A 25,014-nucleotide genomic window follows, 5' to 3' on the forward strand; every position below is an offset into this window, starting at 1 on the left:
CCAGCAGTGGGATTGCTGGGTCATGAGGCAGTTCTATTTCCAGGTTTTTAAGGAATCTCCACACTGTTCTCCATAGTGGCTGTACTAGTTTGCATTCCCACCAACAGTGTAAGAGGGTTCCCTTTTCTCCACACCCTCTCCAGCATTTATTACTTGTAGACTTTTGGATCGCAGCCATTCTGACTGGCGTGACATGGTACCTCATAGTGGTTTTGATTTGCATTTCTCTGATAATGAGTGATGTTGAGCATCTTTTCATATGTTTGTTAGCCATCTGTATGTCTTCTTTGGAGAAATGTCTATTTAGTTCTTTGGCCCATTTTTTGATTGGGTCATTTATTTTTCTGGAGTTGAGCTGTAGGAGTTGCTTGTATATTTTTGAGATTAATTGTTTGTCAGTTGCTTCATTTGCTATTATTTTCTCCCATTCTGAAGGCTGTCTTTTCACCTTGCTTATAGTTTCCTTTGTTGTGCAGAAGCTTTTAAGTTTAATTAGGTCCCATTTGTTTATTTTTGCTTTTATTTCCAATATTCTGGGCGGTGGGTCATAGACGATCCTGCTGTGATGTATGTCGGAGAGTGTTTTGCCTGTGTTCTTCTCTAGGAGTTTTATAGTTTCTGGTCTTATGTTTAGATCTTTAATCCATTTTGAGTTTATTTTTGTGTATGGTGTTAGAAAGTGTTCTAGTTTCATTCTTTTACAAGTGGTTGACCAGTTTTCCCAGCACCACTTGTTAAAGAGATTGTCTTTAATCCATTGTATATTCTTGCCTCCTTTGTCAAAGATAAGGTGTCCATATGTGCATGGATTTATCTCTGGGCTTTCTATTTTGTCCCATTGATCTATATTTCTGTCTTTGTGCCAGTACCATACTGTCTTGATGACTGTGGCTTTGTAGTAGAACTTGAAGTCAGGTAGGTTGATTCCTCCAGTTCCATTCTTCTTTCTCAAGATAGCTTTGGCTATTCGAGGTTTTTTGTATTTCCATACAAATTGTGAAATTATTTGTTCTAGTTCTGTGAAGAATACCGTTAGTAGCTTGATAGGGATTGCATTGAATCTATAAATTGCTTTGGGTAGTATACTCATTTTCACTATATTGATTCTTCCAATCCATGAACATGGTATATTTCTCCATCTATTAGTGTCCTCTTTGAATTCTTTCACCAGTGTTTTGTAGTTTTCTATATATAGGTCTTTAGTTTCTTTAGGTAGATATATTCCTAAGTATTTTATTCTTTTCGTTGCAATGGTGAATGGAATTGTTTCCTTAATTTCTCTTTCTATTTTCTCATTATTGGTGTATTGGAATGCAAGGGATTTCTGTGTGTTGATTTTATATCCTGCAACTTTACTATTAATTGATTTACTATTAATTGATTAGTTCTAGTAATATTCTGGTGGAGTCTTTAGGGTTTTCTATGTAGAGGATCATGTCATCTGCAAACAGTGAGAGTTTTGCTTCTTCTTTTCCAATTTGGATTCCTTACATTTCTTTTTCTGCTCTGACTGCTGTGGCCAAAACTTCCAAAACTATGTTGAATAGTAACGGTGAATGTGGGCACCCTTGTCTTGTTCCTGACTTTAGAGGAAATGCTTTCAATTTTTCACCATTGAGGATAATGTTTGCTGTGGGTTTGTCATATATAGCTTTTATTATGTTGAGGTATGTTCCTTCTATTCCTGCTTTCTGGAGAGTTTTTATCATAAATGGATGTTGAATTTTGTCAAAGGCTTTCTCTGCATCTATTGAGATAATCATGGTTTCTATTTTTCAATTTGTTAATGTGGTGTATTACATTGATTGATTTGCGGATATTGAAGAATCCTTGCATCCCTGGGATAAAGCCCACTTGGTCATGGTGTATGATCTTTTTAATGTGTTGTTGGATTCTGATTGCTAGAATTTTGTTAAGGATTTTTGCATCTATGTTCATCAATGATATTGGCCTGTAGTTTTCTTTTTTTGTGGGATCTTTGTCAGGTTTTGGTATTAGGGTGATGGTGGCCTCATAGAATGAGTTTGGAAGTTTACCTTCCTCTGCAATTTTCTGGAGGAATTTAAGTAGGATAGGTGTTAGCTCTTCTCTAAATTTTTGGTAGAATTCAGCTGTGAAGCCATCTGGACTGGGGCTTTTGTTTGCTGGAAGATTTTTGATTACAGTTTCAATTTCCGTGCTTGTGATGGGTCTGTTAAGATTTTCTATTTCTTCCCGGTCCAGTTTTGGAAAGTTGTACTTTTCTAAGAATTTGTCCATTTCTTCCACGTTGTGCATTTTATTGGCATTTAATTGCTGATAGTAGTCTCTTATGATCCTTTGTATTTCTGTGTTGCCTGTTGTGATCTCTCCATTTTCATTTCTAATTTTATTGATTTAATTTTTCTCCCTTTGTTTCTTGATGAGCCTGGCTAATGGTTTGCCAATTTTATTTATCCTTTCAAAGAACCAGCTTTTGGCTTTGTTGATTTTTGCTATGGTCTCTTTTGCATTTATTTCTGCCCTAATTTTTAAGATTTCTTTCCTTCTACTAACCCTGGGGTTCTTCATTTCTTCCTTTTCTAGTTGCTTTAGGTGTAGAGTTAGATTATTTATTTGACTTTTTTCTTGTTTCTTGATGTATGCCTGTATTGCCATGAACTTTCCCCTTAGGACTGCTTTTACAGTGTCCCACAGGTTTTGGATTGTTGTGTTTTCATTTTCATTTGTTTCTATGCAAATTTTGATTTCTTCTGTGATTTGTTGGTTATTCAGCAGCGTGTTGTTCAGCCTCCATATGTTGGAATTCTTAATAGTTTTTCTCCTGTAATTGAGATCTAATCTTACTGCATTGTGGTCAGAAAAGATGCTTGGAATGATTTCAATTTTTCTGAATTTACCAAGGCTAGATTTATGGCCCAGGATGTGATCTATCCTGGAGAAGGTTTCGTGTGCACTTGAGAAAAAGGTGAAATTCATTGTTTTGGGATGAAATGTCCTATAGCTATCAATTAGGTTTAACTGGTCTATTGTATCGTTTAACGTTTGTGTTTCCTTGTTAATTTTCTGTTTAGTTGATCTATCCATAGGTGTGAGTGGGGTATTAAAGTCTCCCACTATTATTGTGTTATTGTTAATTTCTCCTTTCATACTTGTTAGTATTGCGGTGCTCCTATGTTGGGTGTATACATGTTTATAATTGTTATATCTTCTTCTTGGATTGATCCTTTGATTATTATGTAGTGACCTTCTTTGTCTCTTTTCACAGCCTTTGTTTTAAAGTCTATTTTATCTGATATGAGTATTGCTATTCCTGCTTTCTTTTGGTCCCTATTTGCATGGAAAATCTTTTTCCAGCCCTTCACTTTCAGTCTGTATGTGTCCCCTGTTTTGAGGTGGGTCTCTTGTAGACAGCATATGTAGGGGTCTTGTTTTTGTATCCATTCAGCCAGTCTTTGTCTTTTGGTTGGGGCATTCAACCCATTTACATTTAAGGTAATTATTGATAAGTATGATCCCTTTGCCATTTACTTTATTATTTGGGGTTCGAATTTATACACCCTTTTTGTGTTTCCTGTCTAGAGAATATCCTTTAGTATTTGTTGGAGAGATGGTTTAGTGGTGCTGAATTCTCTCAGCTTTTGCTTGTCTGTAAAGCTTTTGATTTATCCTTCATATTTGAATGAGATCCTTGCCGGGTACAATAATCTGGGCTGTAGGTTATTTTCTTTCATCACTTTAAGCATGTCTTGCCATTCCCTCCTGGCTTGGAGAGTTTCTATTGAAAGATCAGCTGTTATCTTATAGGAATATCCTTATAGGAATCCCCTTGTGTGTTATTTGTTGTTTTTCCCTTGCTGCTTTTAATATTTGTTCTTTGTGTTTGATCTTTGTTAATTTGATTAATATGTGTCTTGGGGTGTTTCGCCTTGGGTTTATCCTGTTTGGGACTCTCTGGGTTTCTTGGACTTGGGTGATTATTTCCTTCCCCATTTTAGGGAAGTTTTCAACTATTATCTCCTCAAGTATTTTCTCATGGTCTTTCTTTTTGTCTTCTTCTGAGACCCCTATGATTCAAATGTTGTAGCGTTTAATATTGTCCTCTGAGATTGTCCTCATTTCTTTTAATTCATTTTTCTTTTTTCCTCTCTGATTCATTTATTTCTACCATTCTATCTTCTAATTCACTAATCCTATCTTCTGCCTCTGTTATTCTACTATTTGTTGCCTCCAGAGTGTTTTTGATCTCATTTATTGCATTATTCATTATATATTGACTCTTTTTTTATTTCTTCTAGGTCCTTGTTAAACCTTTCTTGCATCTTCTCAATCCTTGTCTCCAGGCTATTTATCTGTGATTCCATTTTGATTTCAAGATTTTGGATGAATTTCACTATCATTATTTGGAATACTTTATCAGGTAGATTCCTTACCTCTTCCTCTTTTGTTTGGTTTGGTGGGCATTTATCCTGTTCCTTTACCTGCTGGGTATTCCTCTGTCTCTTCATCTTGTTTAAATTGCTGAGTTTTGGGTGTCCTTTATGTATTCTGGCGGTTTGTGGAGTTCTCTTTATTGTGGCTTTTCCTTGCTGTGTGTGGGTTTGTACAGGTGGCTTGTCAAGGTTTCTTGGTTAGGGAAGCTTGTGTCGGTGTTCTGGTGGGTGGAGCTGGATTTCTTCTCTCTGGAGTGCAATGAAGTATCCAGTAATGAGTTATGAGATGTCTACGGTTATGGGGTGACTTTGGGCAGCCTGTATATTGGAGCTCAGGGCTGTGTTCCTGTGTTGCTGGAGAATTTGCTTGGTATGTCTTGCCCTGGAACTTGTTGGCCCTTGTGTGTTGCTTGGTTTCAGTGTAGGTATGGAGGCATTTGATGAGCTCCTGTCATTTAATGTTCCCTGGACTCAGGGTTTGGACTTAAGCCTCCTGCTTCCAATTATTGGTCTTATTTTTACAGTAGTCTCAAAACTTCTCCTTCTATACAGCACCATTGATAAAACATCTAGGTTAAAGATGAAAAGTTTCGCCACCGTGAGGGTCATCCAGAGAGGTTCACAGCATTACATGGAGAAGGGAAGAGGGAGGAGGGAGTTAGAGGTGACCTGAATGAGATGAGGTGGAATCAATAGAGGAGAGAGTGGGCTAACCAGTAATCACTTCCTTATGTGCACTCCACAACTGGACTGCTCAGAGATGTTCACGGAGTTATACAGAGAAGAGAAGAGGGAGGAAGGAGACTGAGGTGGCCAGGAGGATAAAAGGAGGGAATGAAAAGGAGAGAGACAGATCCAGCCAGTAATCAGTTCCCTAAGTGTTCTCCACCGTCTGGAACACACAGAAACTCACAGAGTTGGGTAGAGTAGAGAAGGGTTAGGGAGGAGACACAGGCGACCTGGTGGAAAAAAAGAAGAGTCCAAAGGGGGAGAGAGCAGTCAAGCCAGTAATCTCGCTCCCTAGTAAAAAATGGGTACTGAAGATTGGGTTCTTTTTAAAGGTACAAAATTGGTAACAAATACCTAAAAGCAAAAATTAAAAATCTAGAGTGGAGTTTGGAATTTCAAAAATACAATGTTAAAGAAAAGAAGAAGGAAAAGAAAGAGAGAAAAAGAAAAAGAAAACAAAATTTAACAAAGTCACAAAAATTATAAAGAAAATATAGGTACAAAATTGATAACAAATACCAAAAAGCAAAAGTTAAAAAATCTAGAGTAGAGCTTGCAATTTCAAAAATATAATGTTAAAGAAAAGAAGAAGAAAAAGAAAGAGAAAAAAACAAAAACAAAATCACAAAAAATATAAAAAAGATATAGGTACAAAATTGATAACAAATACCAAAAAGCATAAATTAAAAATCTAGAGTAGAGTTTGGAATTTCAGGAATACAATGTTAAAGAAAAGATGAAGAGAAAGAAAGAGAGAAAAAAAAAGTCACAAAAATTATAAAAAAAATATAGGTACAAAATTGATAACAAATACCAAAAAGTTAAAATTAAAAATCTATAGCAGAGTTTGGAATTTCAAAAATACAATGTTAAAGAAAAGAAGAAGAAGAAAAAAAAAACAAGGTCACAAAAGTTATAAAAAATATATATATGAAGTTTGCTTTTTTTTTTAAAAAGGGTCTTTTTTTTTTTTTGCAAAGTAATAGTAGGTTATAAAAGTGAAAATTAAAGGAGTAATAGAGGACTTAAAAATTTTTTTTAAATTAAAAAAAAAAGAAGGAAACAATGACCGTAAAAATAGTAAAAATATATATAGGACTTTCTCTGATGTTGTTGTGGTTATTGTGGGTTCAATTCATTTTCTGCTAGTTCCTTGTTCCGGCTTATATTTCTCAAGATCTATAGGCCCCTTCCTATGTAGTTGGTACTAACCACGGGGTTTTAATCTATTGCCTGTCGCTTCCAAGGCGGTTCCCTCTGTTATAGCTTCTGTTTGCTGGTCTCTTCAGTGTCTGATTTCCACCCTGATACCAAGGGAGCGGTGGTGGACACCTTTTTTTTTTTTAAGGCTCACTTGTTCAGTCATGCTGTGGGGAGGGAGGGACGCTGCAAATAAATAAGACTGGCGTGTGCTTGCAGTGCCTCAGCCACACTGGGCCTGCCCCTGCCCATGGTGCGTGTAGCCTTCCTGCCCACACTGCTCAGGCTCTAGATTGCTCCACCGGGAACTGTCCGCGGCCGGCCATGGGCTGCTTGCGCCTCCCAGGTCTAAGCCGCTCAGGTTCAGGCACTCGGGTAGTCCTCAGAGGTGCAGACTTGGTTGGGCCTGCGTTTTGTGCCCTTCCCAGGTCCGAGCAGCTCAGATAAGAAAGACAAGACATATACTTGTCTTTCAACGATGAGGTGTTTGGCGAGCGCGGTTGTTGCGACTTATCGCCTCCCCGCCCCTGGGTTATCTGGGTGTACAACCAGCGCACCTTCTCAGGCGGATGTTGACTGTCCAGAACCCCAAGAAGTTTTAGTTAGCAAAGAAGCCTGCTTACAGTTTTGTAGATAATGTCTCTCTGGGGCTGCAATTGTCCCCTTCCGGCTCTGGCTACCTGTCACCGGAGGGGGACGGTCTGCAGCCGGCTATCTCTGTTCAGTCCTTTGTTCTGTGCACGGGCCTGGTGGTGTCTTAGGTTAGGGCTGGCTTTTCGTGTGGTAGATATCCTACAGTCTGGTTTGCTAGCCCAAATTATTTCGCTCAGGTAGCGCTCGGGGTATTCAGGCCAGATCCTTACTCTAAGCGATGCAGCCCGCGCTGCGCCTCCCTGCCCAGCCCCCGCTTGCTAATGGTGGATGCAGGCGTCTGTGCTGCTTCTCTGCTGGGGGAGTTACTGTAGGGCTCGTAATCTGTGGGTTTTAATTATTTATTTATTTTTACTCCCTGTTATGTTGCCCTCTGTGCTTCCAAGGCTCGGCACAGACTCAGCAGTGAGAATGTTTCCTGGTGTTTGGAAACTTCTCTCTTTTTAAGACTCCCTTCCCAGTATGGAGCTCTGTCCCTCCCTATTTTGTCCCTTTTTTTGTCTTTTATATTTTTTCCTGCCTCCTTTCGAAGACAATGGGTTGCTTTTCTGGGTGCCTGATGTCCTCTGCCGGCATTCAGAAGTTGTTTTGCGGAATTTACTCGGTGTTTAAATGTTCTTTTGATGAATTTGTGGGGGAGAAAGTGTTCTCCCCATCCTATTCCTCTGCCATCTTAGCTCCTCTCCTGTTATGTTATTTTGGATGAAGAATTCTGTGTCGATTAGATCCGATTGATTAATGGAGCTGTTCAGGTTAACTATATTCTTTTGTTTCTTCTTCTTCTTCTTTTTTTGGCTGTACTACATCTTCCCTGCTGTGTTCAGGATCTCTCTAGATGTGGCAAGTGGAGACTACTCTTTAGTTGCCGTGTGTGCTTCTCATTGTGGTGGCTTCCCTGATTGCAGAGCACGGCCTCTAGGGCTCATGGTCTCAGTAGCTGCAGTGCACGGGCTTAGCTGCCCCGTAGCCTGTGGAATCTTCCCGGACCATGGATCAAACCTGTGTCCCATGCATTTACAGGCAGATTCTTAACCACTGGACCACCATGGAAGTCAAAGTATTCTTGTACATATCCTAGCTGGTTTTCTGCCTACTTGAAACATCAATTACTTAGAGAGGAGTGTTGAAGTCTCCGTCTGTAATTGTGGATTTGTGTATTTCTCTTTCCCATTCTATTCATTTTTGCCACATGTTGAGATAAATTCTTGTCCACTAAAGAGTCTCCTTTATTACGGAGAATGCTCTGGGCATGTTTCCTAGCAGTTATTCTTTATCTCTGCCAAGGCCGGGGAAGGGATCTTTCTTGGCTGTTTTATCATGAGAACCTGATGAGATTCTCGGAAAAAACCTTTGAAAGTATGGGAATTCCCTCTTAGACTAGACCCCAGGAGTTTTAACTCTCAAGCTCCTCCACATGAAGTCTCAAGCAGTTCATCAAGATTACTAGTTAAGTGTGTTCCCACCAGTTTATAGCTCCACTAACTCCTATTTGAGTGGAATTGATCAGATATTGGTTTTCTGAATTCACTTGTCTTGCCAGGTTTCAGATGGTGGTTCATCCTGCAACTTCAACTCTCTGATGGGTGCAAGAAAAATTATAGAGTTTCAATATTTTTTGGCTTTTTCTTATTGTGAGGACAGGAGTGGTAACTGACAACTGCTTTACATTTTGGAGCTGGAATCAGAAGTCTTCCAGATATTGTAATTTTTATATTTTTCTAAACTCAAGAAAACATAGTGAATGTGATATAATGTTTCCACTGTAATGATTTATTCCACATGTGGGTCAAAATATTTTCAACTTGCCCTAGTATCATATCCAAAAATAAGCATAAACACATCATATCAGAATGCACAGTTTCAGGCCAAGAATTTCATGCTACCAGTGATTTGTGCACGTGACTGTCATGTTTAGATTTGCCATAGCCACCCCAAGGCTATAGTTTTTCCCTTTCTCTCTCTTCTTTCTTCTATACTCAATGTTAAGTACCATTTACCAAGAAGGTTTTTATAACAGCTCTTATAGTCATGAAATATTTTATGTGTTTTGTTAAACTTTTTCCAACTGTGATATAAAACATTATTGTTGTATCCTTTGTTTCATTTTCTGTGAACTCAGAAACTTAAAACTCCCAAACTTAAAACTCAAACAGACCCTGGAATTTTAGAGTTGAAGGAATCAGAACTGATACTAAGGTACAAAATTTACCAAGGCACCACAAAACCCAGTGATTGGGGTAAATAATATTTTAATGCAATATTTTTTTAAGTGTATGCATAAAAAATTCTGTGATGAACAAAATATAGGTTTTAAATTACATCAGGAGCAATATATTATCTTGTCTAGACATTGCAAATCCTTCATACATGGGCCAAACATGGAACCAAGACTTCACTTGCTCACAGCACAAATGCATATGAGACAGGTTATAGTCTTCAGACTCCGAAGTTACAGGAAATAATTTCAATGCAACAGATGAGCAGTTTTCCTTTTGCTACCAAAGGATACTGCTGGTCTCAGAGCTCTTCAGACAAGAGTCATCCTGACTGGGCACCTTGGCCTAATCTGCTTGAGAATAGAGGGTACATTAGCCTCCACCAAGAGGACCCTTGAGTTTTTCTCCTGACTTCGCTGTCCTCTCCTACCACCAGAAGATCTATAGAATCTGTAGACAATAGAACCAGGATCCACTCACCTCCTCCCAAGCCAATCTAAGGACTGAACCATCAATCCTAATTTCCTTTGTTAGAATGCATTTCTTCCTAGGACAATTGATGGTAAGCATATCTCCTTTGTTCAACAAAAGCCTTGCCCACTGGGCTTTGAATTGGTCACAGTGCCTCCGTAAGAAATATCAGAACACATTAGTACAATACCAGAATATCTCTACAAGTATGGATGATTCTGCTGTTATAATAGCCCCACTAGCAGGAGATCAATAGCACAGTCCAGGCTGAATTCCATCTGACCAGTCTAGTTCCCTCTTCCTGTGCGATGAAGATCAGGCTTCGTATGGGTTCCACCAGTATTAAGTCTCAGTTCCTGATTCCTTATGAACAGCTTCTCAAATAACAGAAACAACAATAAAAACAGCAGCATCAATAACAACAACACTCACACAGATCTTCATAAAAAACAGTGGCCGATCAAAGGCATGTGTGCATGCAGAGCTGTGTCCAACTCTTTGTGACCCCATGGACTGAAGCCCGCCAGGCTCCTCTGTCTATGGAAGTTTCTAGGCAAGAATACTGGAGTGGGTTGCCATTTCCTCCTCCAGAGGATATTCCTGACCCAGGGATTGAACATACACCACTTGCGTCTTTTGCATTGGCAGGCAGATTCTTTGCCACTGAGCCACCTGGGAAGCCCCATTAAGATGCACTCTAATGCGATATGACTGGTGTGCTTATAAGGGAGACTGGGGCACAGACACACACAGAGTGAAGGCCATGTGAGGACGCATGGAGACGAAGGCCAAAGAGAGAAGCCTCTGAACGAACCAAACTAGATTCGGCACTCTTGGTGTCTAGAGCTGTGAGAAAACAAATTTATGTTGTTTAAGCCACCCAGTCTGTGGTACCTTGCTACAGCAGTCCTTAGGAAAATAATATATTTTTGCTTGTATTGTTTGTGTAATTTTACACTTTCATGAAATCCCCAAATCTTCGGAATCTCATTTTATTATGAATCGGTTTTGTCTTACAAAGGGATGAGAAATGCTTCTTTTGTATATCAGAGCACAGAGCAGACATGTAATTAATTATTTGCTGAAACCTTGGGATACTGCAAAAACTCCCAGAAAGATCACTGAAAAAATTCTGGGTGAAGAAAATGCTTCAACACACACCCACCAGACAAACTGGCAAGTGTGTTGCTGTTAATACTAAACCCAAATTTGAAAAAGGAGATTTATTTTGACAGAATTTTGCTTCATAAAGACTATTTTCCTTTATACATTTTATTCTGTGACTAGGAATCAACATTTCCTCTCCCTCTTTTTTCTATGCTCTGTTTTTCTCTGGTCATTAATAGTGTCCTGCTCCAAGGGGTTTCTCTCTCTGCCTCCTCTGTGGGATGAAGGTACTTCTCAGATGCTTTCTAGAATCAGCTGTGTCTTCCTACCTGCCTAGCCAAGGAATCCCATTCAAGGTCCATTTGTAACCAAGTCCTGGTCAAGGCCATGGGGACCCAGGTCCTCTCTGTGCCTTTAAAACCCATTTCATAGTTTCATTAGGGGAAACAGTGAGTAAAACTTCTCCCCCTGGCCAGACAAGATAGTAGCCATTTTCATGAGTTATCTAACGATAGGAGGTTCTGGTAAGGAATATAGAACTAACAAGCTACCGCCAATCAGAGGAATTTGGGAAAGGTCAAAAGGACAGAGGAGACTTTAGTCCAAATGTCCTGTTAACCTCCCAGAATCCTCCTCGGTGGAATCCATCTTGGCTGAGCGATGCATGCACCACCAAGAAGGACCTTGAGTCAAAGTGACGGCCAGAGACAAACCAAAAACATTACCATAAAACCCAAGACTGTGGGCCTCGTGGCAGAGCGATTCTCCTGAGTTCTCTTACCCTCCTGTTCTCCACCCAGGCGCCCTGGCCCAAAAACGTCTCTTGCTTTGTCAGTATGTGTGTCTCCTTGGATAATTCATTTCCTAGTGTTAGACAAGAGCCCCCTCTTGGGCCCTGGAAAGGGTCCCCCTTCCTGCAATAGTTTCAGTGACTGCTTCTGAAACACTTATGGGAGCACTGGGAGAGTGACTTCCCCCATTTCTTCATCTCAGGACTGATACCTTCCCCTTAAGAACCCAGCCTGATGCCCCTCTCTGGGCAAAATGACCCTTAACAATGGAGTACTTCAGCATTTTAAGCTGTCAATGGCCATGAAGACTGCACAATTCTGATTTTCTCCAGCTGAATTCCAAATAAATGTCCTCCATGTTCATCATTATTACCAGTTCACAGATTTAAAACAGAAATAGCAACTCTGAGTTGCTGTGCTTAGTTACAGCTTGAACCCTGACCACATCACGTAGTCTTGTCTTGAATTTCCTTTGATTTTGCAAAAAAAAACCCTTTTCTTCACCTGGGGCATCTAGTATCTTGACGTGGAAAATTGAATTTTAGACAGATTTCATTTCCTCTTTTTAGGCAGAAGAAAAACAGAAACAAAATTTAAAAACCAAGAGTAGTCGTTCTTTGAAATAAGGTAAAATGCAGCCTATTATTATCTTAATTAGAATAATCACTTTTCACATCAAGTTGTAACAACAGGAAATGGTCCAAAATGAGATTCTCCTTGAAAAGCATGGTCCTGTGGAGGCAGGTTTCATAACAAAAAACATTTGTGTAACCTCAGCTCAAGCTCTTCCCACTCGTGCATATCTCAATATGCTCTGCAGGGAGTGCTAATGAATACATCTGTTTGCATCCCTCCACAGCTGAGTAATATCTGAAAACAGATCTGTATTTTCCCATTTCAGAAAAACACCCAGTAAGTGGTTGTGGACAAAGTGTTTTAGTTACTTACGTAAGTTCCTTTACCTTGCCATTTCAACTAATACCACATAGAAGAGGCCCTACGCAGCTGCTGAAACTCAGGGACTTATTGTTTACTCTGGAGCCTAAAGTGCCCAAGCAGATATTTTGATTTTAACTTCTGTTAATTTTCAGACACTCTGAGCAGTTACACTCCTTTTAATACACATTGCCCTTGCATTGGACGTACTCTGTTCTCTGTCCTGCCTTCCAAGAAGGAGAGAGACAGTCCACCTGCCCATTGCTGGAAGTTTAGCCTCAAGGGGTCCATGTAGAGAGCCTAGAAGCCAGAGGAAAGGCTGTTATCAGCTCCCTCAACACACCATGGCAGTTCAGATCACGGGGAAGATTTACCTGTGGTGTTTTCGCAAAAAGCAGCAGTTTCCACAGCTTCCAAACTCATTACAGACTTATTTGCTTACTGTTTCACCGACTCTTCTAAAATCAGATCAATGCATTCACTTAGCCACTGATTCCAAGAACTGAGTTCTAATGTTTTGCCTTGTTCCCCATTCCCGTTTTAGCAGCTCCCCTCCAGCATACAGGCTTCCTCTTGATTCAACCATATTATTAGATGTGTTCTCCTCCCTCTACTGTTTTATGCCAGATGTTTGCGATACCTTTGCCATAGTGACATCAACTGGAAAAAGCTGGAACTGGAATTTCTGAGTATCACAGAAACCCCCAAATGAATCATTTTCTACACTACTGGCTTTTACATTTTTCAAAATGTAGATTTCTAAGTATATTCATCATACAATTAACATCCCATTAATACTTAATACTTTTGGATAAGCTTTATTGAAATAGTTATTCATTTATTAGGCAATAAAGCTTTTAAAACCAGATTACATGTAAGGCATCAACAATGCAAGACAGCTACAAATACTCATTATTCTTGGATGCTCTACCTCCTGGACAGAGGAGGACTAGACAAAACCCACTTACGATACAACTGGACAAAACCCATAAAATGTAGGGTGTATCAAATGCCATTAAAAGCATACTGGAAGAGCTTAGAGGAAGAAAATCAGTATCTTAGTTGAAATTTGAAGATTAAGAATTTTCAAAATAATGCTAATTATTAAAATAAGCAATGCTATATTATTTTTAACTCTTACCAGGAATCTGAATTTTTGTTCTGGGACTAAGCTTGTTTTCAATCTTCACTAGGTAGAACCAACAGAGAAGGCAATGGCAACCCACTCCAGTACTCTTGCCTGGAAAATCCCATGGACGGAGGAGCCTGGTAGGCTGCAGTCCATGGGGTCGCTAAGAGTCAGACACGACTGAGCGACTTCACTTTCACTTTTCACTTTCATGCATTGGAGAAGGAAATGGCAACCGACTCCAATGCTCAGTGAACTCTGAGCATTGGTCCCTGTGTTTCTGTCTGGTGGTTCTTTCCTCATCCTTGGGTAATGTCCTCACTTATTTGCACAGATCAGCTGAAGACTCCCAGGGAACCCCTTACCCCTCTTCCAAGCTCCATCTCTGTGCAGCCCTCTTCCCTCTGGGACCACACTCTGCACACCCTACCTGTCTTTACCTCCCAGTGGGGTCTCCCCGAGTTCCTCTGCCTCATGCTGCTCCTTGGACTCTTGCTCCAGGGCTTAAGCTGGGGCAATCACAGGGCTTACCTCCAGTATTTCCCCTTCTTAGGATCCCTGTCCTGTGCTGCTTGATGCCCAAGGTCTGGAAAATGTTGTCTCACTTTTTCTTTTTATGGTTTTACACTTGTTTAAGGAAGTCCTGTGTCTTAGCCCATTCAGGCTGCCATAACATAATACCACAGACTGGCTTATAAACAACAGAAATTTACAAGATTAGGGTGCCAGTGTGGTCAAATGAGGACCCTCCTTTGAGCTGCAGACAGACAGAGAGAGAGATCTATATATCTATGAAAAAGTGAAACAGTGTCAGTCATTCAGTTGTGTCCAGCTCTGCGACCCCATGGACTATAGCCCGCCAGACTCTTCTGTCCATGGGATTCTCCAGGCAGGAATACTGGAGTAGGTTGCCATTCACTTCTCCAGGGATCGAACCCAAGTCAGCAGCAAAGGCCCAGTGCAACCAAAAACAAATAAATAAATGATTTTTTAAAAAAAGATGCTTGCCACTGAGTAAGCCGAGAGTTGAAACAGCAATAAAAAAGATAGAAGCAAATAAAAGAAATTTAGACCATAGGTAAAAACCATAAAAATTTAAAAACTTATGTTGAAAAAAGATCTATTAAGAAACAGTATTCACATTTCTTATCAATTAATTGCAGTCCATGGGGTCGCTAAGAGTCGGACACAACTGAGCGACTTCACTTTCACTTTTCACTTTCATGCATTGGAGAAGGAAATGGCAACCCACTCCAGTGTTCTTGCCTGGAGAATCCCAGGGACGGGGGAGCCTGGTGGGCTGCCGTCTATGGGGTCCCACAGAGTTGGACACGACTGAAGTGACTTAGCAGCAAAGTGTGACTTCGTGTTTCCCTGAAGTCTGATAACGCTGAGCAGTTTTTCATATACTTATTGGCTATTTGTACAACTTTTGTGAAGTGTCTGTTCAAATACTTTGACCGTATATTACTGGATGATCTTATTAAGAGATCCATACATTTTTTGAAATAAGAACTTTGTAAGGTTTAAGTGTAGTGCTTGTATTTTTTCTACTGTTTTGTCTTTTTTTTAAATAGTGTCTTTCAAAGAAGAGAGGTTTCAAAAGATGTTGATGGTCTATTTTACTATTTTGTTTATGATTTTGCTTGTCTTATCTATGAAATCTTTGACTATCCCAAGGTCATGAAAATTTTGTTTTAGAAGTTTGAGAGGTTTCAAGATTTGGGAACAGTGACAGACTTTATTTTCTTGGGCTCCAAAATCACTGCCGACAGTGACTGTGGCCATGAAATTAAGATGCATGTTCCCTGGAAGAAAAGTTATGACAAACCTACACAGCATATTAAAAAACAGAGACATTACTTTGCCGAAAGATTCATGTAGTCAAAGCTATGGGTTTTCCAGTAGTCATGAATAGATGTGAGAGTTGGACCATGAACAAAGTTGAGCGCTGAAAAATTGATGCACTCAAACTGTGGTGTTGGGTAAGACTCTTGAGCATCTCTTGGACGGCAAGGAGATCCAACCAGTTAATTCTAAAGGAAATCAATCCTGAATATTCATTGGAAGGACTGATGCTGAAGCTGAAGCCAATCCTTTGGCCACCTGATGCAAAGAGCCAACTCACTGGAAAAGACCCTGATGCTAGGAAAGATAGAAGGCAAGAGAAGAAGGGGACGACAGAGGACGAGATGGTTGGATGGCACTGCCACATCAATCGAGTTTGAGCAAGTTCCAGGAGATGGTGAAGGACAGGGAAACCTGGTGTGCTGCAGTCCATGGGGTCACAAAGAGTTGGACACAACTGAGCAACTGAACAAGATTTTTTATTTTCAAATCGAGGTACAGCCAATTGACAACATTGTATCAGTTTCAAGAAGTTTGAGACTTTTTATGTTTAGGTTGATCCATCTTGAGCCATCCAATTTTTATGTGACATGAAGTAAGGATACAGGTTCACTTTTCTCCATAAATATATAGTTGTCATAACATTTATTGAGAAGGCTATCTCTTCCCTGTTCAGGAACCTTGTTACCTTTATCAAAACTCAATTAGCCATGTATGTGGAAGTCTATTTCTGGTTCACTAATCCGTATCTATCCTGATCTCATTGTATCTTGCAGTATAACAATAGCAAACCTTTCTATAGATAGATCAAGTTCTCTAATTTTTTTTTCAAATCATTTTGGATATTCTGGGTCATTTGTATTTACATATTATTTACATATATATTTTATGATGTTTACAAAGAAAACCATCAGAATTTTGAGTTGATTATGCATTAGAGACAATTAACATTTACAAAATTGTCTTCCAATTCACAATAATGATATATATCTTTCTACTTTTTTAGTCTTAAACAAATTTTGCTGTTTCCCTAATTACTTCATGCTTTTAATTTCAATATCCAATTATTTGTTGCTAGCACGCAACTGAGTTTTGTATACTGATCTTCTATCTTACCTCACTAAACTAATTCTAGTTTTTGTTTTTTTTTTTTAAATCTATTTAGGATTTTCATTACATTTGATGTCTTCTGCAGTTTCATTTCCTACAATACATATGCTTCTTCTCTTTCTTGCCTTATATCCAGGTAGGGTCTTAAGTATAGTGTTGACTAGAAATGGTGAGAGCAAGTATTTCTTTCGTTGTTGTTTAGTCACTAAGTCTTGCCTGACTCTCTACGACCCCATGCCCTGTAGCCTGCCAGGCTCCTCGGTCCGTGAGATTTTTCAGGCAAGAATACTGGAGTGGGTTGCCATTTCCTCCTCTAGGGGATCTTTCTGATGCAGGGGTCAAAGCCAAGTATCTTGCATTGCCTGCAAATTCTTTACTGCTGAGCTACTGGGGAAGCCCAGAATTCTTTTGCCTTTCCCCAAATCTTAGATTTCCCAGGTAACTCAGCTGGTAAAGAACCCACCTGCAATGCAGGAGATCCCAGTTCGATTCCTGGGTCAGGAAGATCCACTGGAGAAGGGATAAACTACCCACTCCAGTATTCTTGGGTTTCCCTGGTGGCTCAGCTGGTAAAGAATCCGTCTGCAGTGTGGGAAACCTGGGTTCAATCCCTGGGTTGGGAAGATCTCCTGCAGAAGGGAAAGGCTACCCACTCCAGTATTCTGGCCTGGAATACTTGATGTTTGGGCTTCCCTGGTGGCTCAGATGTAAAGAATCTGCCTGCAATGCAGGAGATCCGGCTTTGATCCCTGGGTCGGAAAGCTCCCCTGGAGAAGGGAATGGCAATGCACTCCAGTGTTCTTGCCTGGAGAATTCCATGGACAGACCATGGGGTTGCAAAGAGTCAGACATGACTAAGCGACTGAGCAAGCAAGCAAATCTTAGATGGAGAACAAACCATTGTGCATGATGCTAACTGGCTAACTGTAGGTTTTTCATGCTCTGTATTGTTAAGGAAGTTCCCTTCTAGTTCTAGCATGCCCAGAGGTTTTGTCATGAATGGATGTTGAGTTTTAACACATACTTTTCCTGCCATCTACTAAGATAATGTTTTTTTTCTCTGTATTCTGTTAATTTGGTGAGTTAATTGAATCTTTAAATTCTAATTTAATAAAAGCTTTAATTGTAAAATACACATAAAATTTATCATCTTACCCACACATAAGTATACAATTCAGTAGTATTAAGTATATTCATTGTTGTGTGGCCAATCTCTAGAACTTTTGTCATCTTGTAAAACAAACTTTCTACCCACTAAAAAATTCATTTCCTCCTCCCTCCACTAATTCACTTTTTATAAAACTTTCAGTTTCTAATTGGAAATAAAAGGACTTCCCTGATAATTCAGTTGATAAAGAATCTGCCTGCAATGCAAGAGACCCTGGTTCAATTCCTGGGCTGGGAAGATCTGCTGGAGAAGGGATAGGCTACCCACTCCAGTATTCTTGGCCTTCCCTTGTGGCTCAGCTGGTAAAGAATCAGCCTGCAATGGGTTCAATTCCTGGGTTGGGAAGATACCCTGGAGAAAGGAAAGGCAGTATTCTGGCCTGGAGAATTCCACAGACTATAATCCATGGGGTTGCAAAAAGTCAGACACAGCTGAGTGACTTTCACTTTCACTACAGAAAGCTTTAAAGGCAATGTTCTAAATCAGTTTGCTTGTAGTAAAAAAAAAAAAAAAAAAAAAGCCTTTTAAATAGGTGCTTATTAGCTTGCAAATTAAGCTTTACAGTTAGTTGTACACACAAAAAATTAGTGTCTTGGGAGAACAAATATACCTGATGATTTTCATCACTTCAAACTAGATAAAACTAGATTGTGCGAAAAGCAATTTATTCTACTCAAACCATTTTTTTTTTTTTCCTCCAAACCATTTCTTTTTAAAGCAGTTCAGTTAAAATGTGATCATTGCTTGACCATAAACAAAAGTGAAAGTAAGGTTTTTCTCCTTTCCCCTTTGATTCCTCTACACTCTGCTCCTGGCTGAAGTATCCGCAGCCAACACAAAGAAGCAATTTTTCATAATTTAAAACAAACAAAAAGGAAACCTAGCAAACTTGACTAAGTATTTCTAAGAATCATCAACTTGCCTTTTGACAAGTACTCAGTGTTACTATTTCTTCTGTTGCTATTCTGAAACAGTTCAGCTTTGTTTACGGGGTTTTCATTTATTTTCTTAAAAAGACTAAACTCTCTAACACCTATTTTTAGTTCAGTGGAATCTGTTCTTCCCAAATTGATATTAATAGTTTTTAAATAAATTATATGGGAATCACATGTATAATACACCAGATGTGAACTGTCACATTTTCATCTAACCAAATATCCTAGGAATTTGAGACTATCTGTATGCTGGGGAAAAAACTTCTAAAAAACACAGAAATATACTGTATAATAGTTTTATTTTTCTCATTTTACTATTTTTACATTTTATGCACAAATATTTTTTATCTGAGTAAAAATAGAAAATAACTGTCTTATGTAAAATTACAAAAAAAAAAATAAAAACCACAAAGAAATACATAATTGTTATTATGACAGTATAAGTGTCTTTATTTAAAGAGTAAAAATGTATGCAAAAATCCTCCTCCCTCTTACAAAAGATTGAGAATATTTTTTTCTGGCAGCAAGTGAAATATCACTGAAATATCAATATTTTTATACTCTCTAGATATGAAGACATTAAGTTAGTCACAGGTTATTTTGAAATTATGAAATTTAAAACATTTTTGTGCTATTTCAAAGATACATTAGTTCTTTTTAAAAGGCAGTAGCATAAAATGATGAATATGAAAAACAGCAGACCTCACCAAAAATATTTGGAGGCACAACCCTTTAAAGAAATATCATACTTGAATTTCACCATTTATCAGGGGCAAAAAAAAAAAACCACAATCTTTCCTAATTAACTGACATGGACTGTCACAAAAATAAATGTGATGAGTCAATTCAAGTGACAATCAACCACACAGCAATTTCCCTGATCTGTTTGATTTTCTGATGCCAACACAAATTCCTAAACTTCAGGCTAGCCAGATATGTATGAAAATTGGCTCAATGAGAATCTCATGTGGAAAAAGTTTTAAAACAAAAATGAACGTTTCATTATTTTATACTTATATGGTATAGAAATGACCAATAATTTTATCTTTCTTCCTCTGATATACTATAAATTTTCCTATGGAAAATTTATTCATAAAATCAGAGCAAAGAATGAATAGCATAAATTATATTTTCTTTCAAAATACAAGTTATCTTTCAATAAAAAAAAGACTACTTGGCTTCTGATAACTGCAACCTCAATAAGCACAATAGACACAGTTTATAAGCTGAGACAAAGTAACGGAAGTTTCTTGAATCAACTGGGGAAATTAGTCTCTTTGCTTATGGTGCATAAAGTGATGGAGAGAGGCAAAGAAGAAAAAAGAAACAGCATGAGATTGTGTTTGAGAACTCACTGTTCAAATGATAACAAGGAATAAAAGAAAAACTGCAAAAGGAAGAAAGTGAAAAGAATTTTTGTTAAGGTATCTGAGAAACACAGGGGAAAATAAAAAAGAAATAATAGATTGATTTTTAGAGATCTAGGAGAATTCCTTGCTTTAAAATACATACACATATAGTTGAGATATATATAATGGAAATCTGTTATCTTGGCTAAAACTTTAACATAATGTCTCCCTCAAAGTATTTTAAGTCTAAAGTCAATAATTTTAAGCTTTTGATAATATAACAGAAAAGTAGACTTTATCATTATTATTTTAAAACTGTAACTGACTTGTCAACTTCCTAGACCATAAGAGGATGGTGAAAAACCCTCTTTTCAGCTACCTGTTATCTGAACTAGAACATCTGTATCATATTGCTATTCTACTCAGATATTCTTGCAATCACAGCATCCAAGCTGAACTAATAGTCTGTCAGTCTATTCTGTGTTTATAAAAAGGTAAAAATGGAAATTACAGATTTTATTCTTTCTACTGCTTGTTTCTTAAAGGACTTCGACATGATACAATAATAAAGTGAATTGACGTAATATGTTGTAGTCCCACAGTGTAACACTTAATATTATGATCTGAAGTTATCAGAAAAGGAGGTCATACACACCTCCCCCTCCTCCCTCTTCCTAAGATCCCTGCTTCCTGTGGTTCTTTCCAAACCACTATTTAGTGCTGGGGGGCAGCAACTATCAACAATGCCTACTTGCATTACTGTAGCCCTTTCCTCCTAGTTAGTTAAATGCACTAAATGAGCTCTTATAAAGCTGTTTAGGGGATGGATTTAAAGGAGAGGGTGAGGGAGAAAGTACATAAAGTAATATTTGAGAATCAGTCTTCTGCTATAAGAAGATTAAAGTATCTCATATCATGATTTGTGCATAATACTTTAAAACAAACGCCAAGAAAAAAAAAGTAAGGAAGCAAAGCAAGTAAGAAAAAGACATTTCTAGCCATTTCTGTTCAGTGTTGGCTTGTAGTAGGAAAAGAGTTTCATGTATGTAAGAATTATTTAATTTTTAAAGGATTTCTAAGCAAGTTTTGAAATATCCCTTTTGAATATTATGTCTTTGTTTATATGTGTGTACATATGTGTGTGTGTGTGTGTGTGTGTGTGTGTGTGTGTGTGTGTGTGTATAAGATGGTCAACTGGACATGTATACAGATATTTGTACACTCACATATGTAATATTCAAAGGAAAAAATTAAATAAATGGGAAATTTTAAGAGAAGACTGCCTGTACTGGAGGTCAAATTTTCCTTTTAGAACTATTTGCAAGTAATTTACTCATGTCTTGAAAGATCAAGTACTGCTGACTGATTTAAAGTCTTCATCAGAAACACAAGACTATGAAAGCTGTTTTGTATAATAAACCAGCACTATAGGATAATTAATTTTTTAAAAAAGGGAGCCATAACCAACCAAACTAAACCAAAATTTTATTTCTGGTTGAGGTATACTTTTTCAGATTTTTAAATCTCTGACAGGAAAAGCAGAGATCATCTGAGAATTTTTTAATAGTTGGTTTATTAGGATTTAATGTCTCTCTTATAATAATTTAAATTCTTGGCCTGACATTATGAATAATCTATACAGTAAATCCTTAAAATTGGCTTTTGAGTAAAGCCAGATTTAAACCTGGATCTCTTTCTTCAGCACTGCTCTTCTGCCAGTCTTTTTTACTGTCTTTTGCTTGCAAATACATAAATTATTTTAATAACATGATACTCTTAGTAATTTTATTAATATTAGAATTTTATTGGATATGATTACTTTAGCTCTGCTTGATTAGATGAAACAGGCATACATGCTTCAGCTGTGAAAAATTCCATTTTCTGGTTTTTATGTAAAGCAACATCTAAAGCAGCAGAGAGGGGAAACAGTTATATTTTCAAAAATATTAATAGTTAAGCCAGACTGTTTCCTGGAGATACTTCATTTATTTTTCATCCTCAGATGCTACTGGCTGTTTTTGGTAGGGCTAGACATTAATACTGACCAGTTTAGCTTTTCTGACTGTTAACAAACTATCCCACAATGAACCAGCCTAGAGACATTGTGGTGATTGTTTAACATACACATATTCTAAAATATATGCTCAAAGTAAAAAGATCCAAATTCACAAGAGTATGAAATATTTATAAAAAAAATCATGCATCAGATTGTACAGTCTAGAAATAAAAGAAGATTCAAATTCAGTAATAAAGGGAAGAGCAATGCTTGCTCTAACATTTTAAGAAAGACCTTGGACTCCCAGAAGGTCCTGGGTTCAGTTATCCTTTTCTGTCTGCAGGGACGCAGTAGCCAGGGCTACCGCTGTGACCGGCTGGGCGATTCCGTGCAGCTGCATCTTTGCGAGTTTCTTCTGTTCACACTCTGTGACCAAACGGTTCAACTCTGCTGCACTGTATCCAATAAGAGTCTTCAAGTCACAGACAAACTTGTAGACAAACCTCTTGCCTTGAACTTTACAAATCATGTCCCCATCGTAATAATACCTTCAAAAAGAGAAAACTGCATTACGACCATATAAAAATATTTTAAAAATGTGGACTTCTTACAATACTTCACAGATTATTCCATAAATAGAAGCCTAGTATTATATCTATCACAACAGCAACTAACAATGAGGTTATATAGAAATATTTAATGCTGTTATCCAAAGAAACTTTAAAATATTCACTAAAATTTCAATGCTAAGTACTCTAAAATTTTATATATTAAATCTTCAAAACATATTCTCAAAAATTATGCTGAAACACTGAATTTAAAAATAAACATTATAAGCAAAACCAAAAAACCTGAGGAGCAGTAACAGAATCCAAGAACAAGGAGTCTGAATCAGAATGCCAAGATTCAAAACCTCACGTCTTTCCTGTGACCACAGGAAAGCCACATTTGTTTGCTCTAAGCTTGTATCCCTCATTTATAAAATGAGATTTAAAAAAGTATGGACCCTAATAGAATTATTGAAGATTAAAAGGATTATCTCTGTGTGCTTAGCACACAATGATTGGCACATATAGCCTACTATAAAATAGAAGCTATGGTGATAATTAAGAACCCATATGGTATGTATAAAAAGTTTTAATATACATATTCTCTGGTTGTTGGAATGTCCATTTTTCTGTCTGGTACAAATGTGTTATTACATATCTATGCCTTCATCTTTATCATTTTAATATATTAAAAGCTCTCCTTCCAGAGAAATTCTCCAAACCAATAGGGGAGCCTCAAAACCGTAAGCAAAAGGGTTAAAAAAAAAAAAGAAAAAATAGGACCAGAAAAACAGAGAAGAGGACTTCATAAAGAAATAATGTTTCTAAAGCTACACAGGCAAACTTGGGGAAATCGCTCTAGAAGCCTGGTTTATGGGTATAAAACAGACTGCAATTATACTTACTTTGGAAAAGACTTTGTTTACCCCTATGCACTGCCTGGCAAACTACAGTCCATGGGGTGGCAGAGAGTCTGACACGACTGAGCAACTAACACTCAAACACACACGTGCACTGCCAATTCCAATTAACAGGAAAAAAGGTAAGTCAAAACTTCTGGGCTGGCAGATTTTGGAGACTTTATCTTAAAACTGTGCTGCCCACTTGTATGCATTTGCACTCATCTGATGAAGAGCTGTTACAAAACAAACTACATGCAAAAGTACAGGTGGTATAAACTACCACACTTAGTAGGACTTTGTTATAGAAGTAACTCAGTGTAACCAAAAATCCATTAATGAAAAAACTACATGCAGTAAACTGTCATCTTTGCCTAATTCCAGAACAGCTGAAGTATAATGGTTATGTCCACTTTCCCAGTAAGGGATGTAACACATTGGGCAGTCTTGTGTCTCTTTGTCAACTACATTAATATAGAATTATAACTCAGCCCACAAACTACCAACAGCTTGTCATCCAGTTAAAATACTGTAGGCATTTTGAGTTAAGTGAACAGCTCAGTGACTTACTACAAAGTGAACATTCATTCACCTGTTAACTGTGACTCCGGTCAGGACACAGACACTGTATGTACCCCACAGCTCCTCCACAGCCCCTCTCAATCATCACCCCTCCCTTGCTCTAGAAGGTTACACAATCCTAGTTCATGATAGTAATTTCATTGCTGCTTTTCTATTCTTATCACCCAAACATGTATCTGTAAGTGCTGTAATTTAGTTTTGTTGTTATTTGCACATTACTATATAAATTCAGTATACACTCTTTTGGGTCTGGATTTTTTTCACTGAATATTATGTTTGAGGTTCACCCATATCAGTGCATTTTCATGGATACACAGTATTCTATAGTATATAACAGTTTACTTATTCACTGTACCGTTGCAAGATATTTGGGTGGTTTCTGATTTTTGCATGCCTGCATGCTCAGTCACTTCAGTTGTGTCCGTCTCTTGGCCAACTCCAGGGACTACAGCCCGCCAGGTTACTCTATCCATGGGATTTCCCAGGCAAGAATACTGGAGCAGGTTGCCATTTCCTATGAGGGGATTTTCCCACCCCAGGGATCAAACCTGTGTCTCCTGCATTGCAGGCAGATTCTTTACCACTGAGTCACTGGGGAAGCCCCTTCTGATTTGGGGATGCTATAAATAAGGCTGCTTATAAGCATCCATATGAATATATATATACATTTTTTGTCTGGTAAGTCCTTAGAAGATAAACTGCTAGGTTACTGGTCACAGTTTACACTCCTACCAAAAGTGTAGAAGCATTCCTACTGCTACATATCCTCACCAACACTTGGTACAAGCAATTATTTTCATTTTAGCCACTCTTGGACGTGTTGTGGTGCAGCCGCTAAGTTGTGTTCAACTCTTCGCGACACCATGGACTGCAGCATGCCAGGCTTCCCTGTCCCTCTCTATCCCCTGGAACTTGCTCAAACTCATGTCCATGGAGT

At 38.2% G+C, this 25,014-nt stretch overlaps 1 protein-coding gene across 7 annotated transcripts in view; it reads right to left on the bottom strand.

Moving 5' to 3' along the window:
- Positions 1-19,126: 19,126 nt before the first annotated feature.
- GABPA (GA binding protein transcription factor subunit alpha) overlaps positions 19,127-25,014 on the bottom strand; it is a 38,156-nt gene continuing 32,268 nt past the window's right edge. For all 7 annotated transcript variants that reach the window (XM_027543838.1, XM_027543924.1, XM_027544094.1 and 4 more), the window contains one exon: positions 19,127-22,596. In XM_027543838.1, coding sequence (XP_027399639.1) covers positions 22,368-22,596 — 229 coding nt within the window. In that variant the 3' untranslated portion in view covers positions 19,127-22,367. The remainder of the gene's footprint in view (positions 22,597-25,014) is intronic.

Source organism: Bos indicus x Bos taurus, chromosome 1, assembly GCF_003369695.1.
Source record: "Bos indicus x Bos taurus breed Angus x Brahman F1 hybrid chromosome 1, Bos_hybrid_MaternalHap_v2.0, whole genome shotgun sequence".
Lineage (NCBI taxonomy): Eukaryota > Metazoa > Chordata > Mammalia > Artiodactyla > Bovidae > Bos > Bos indicus x Bos taurus.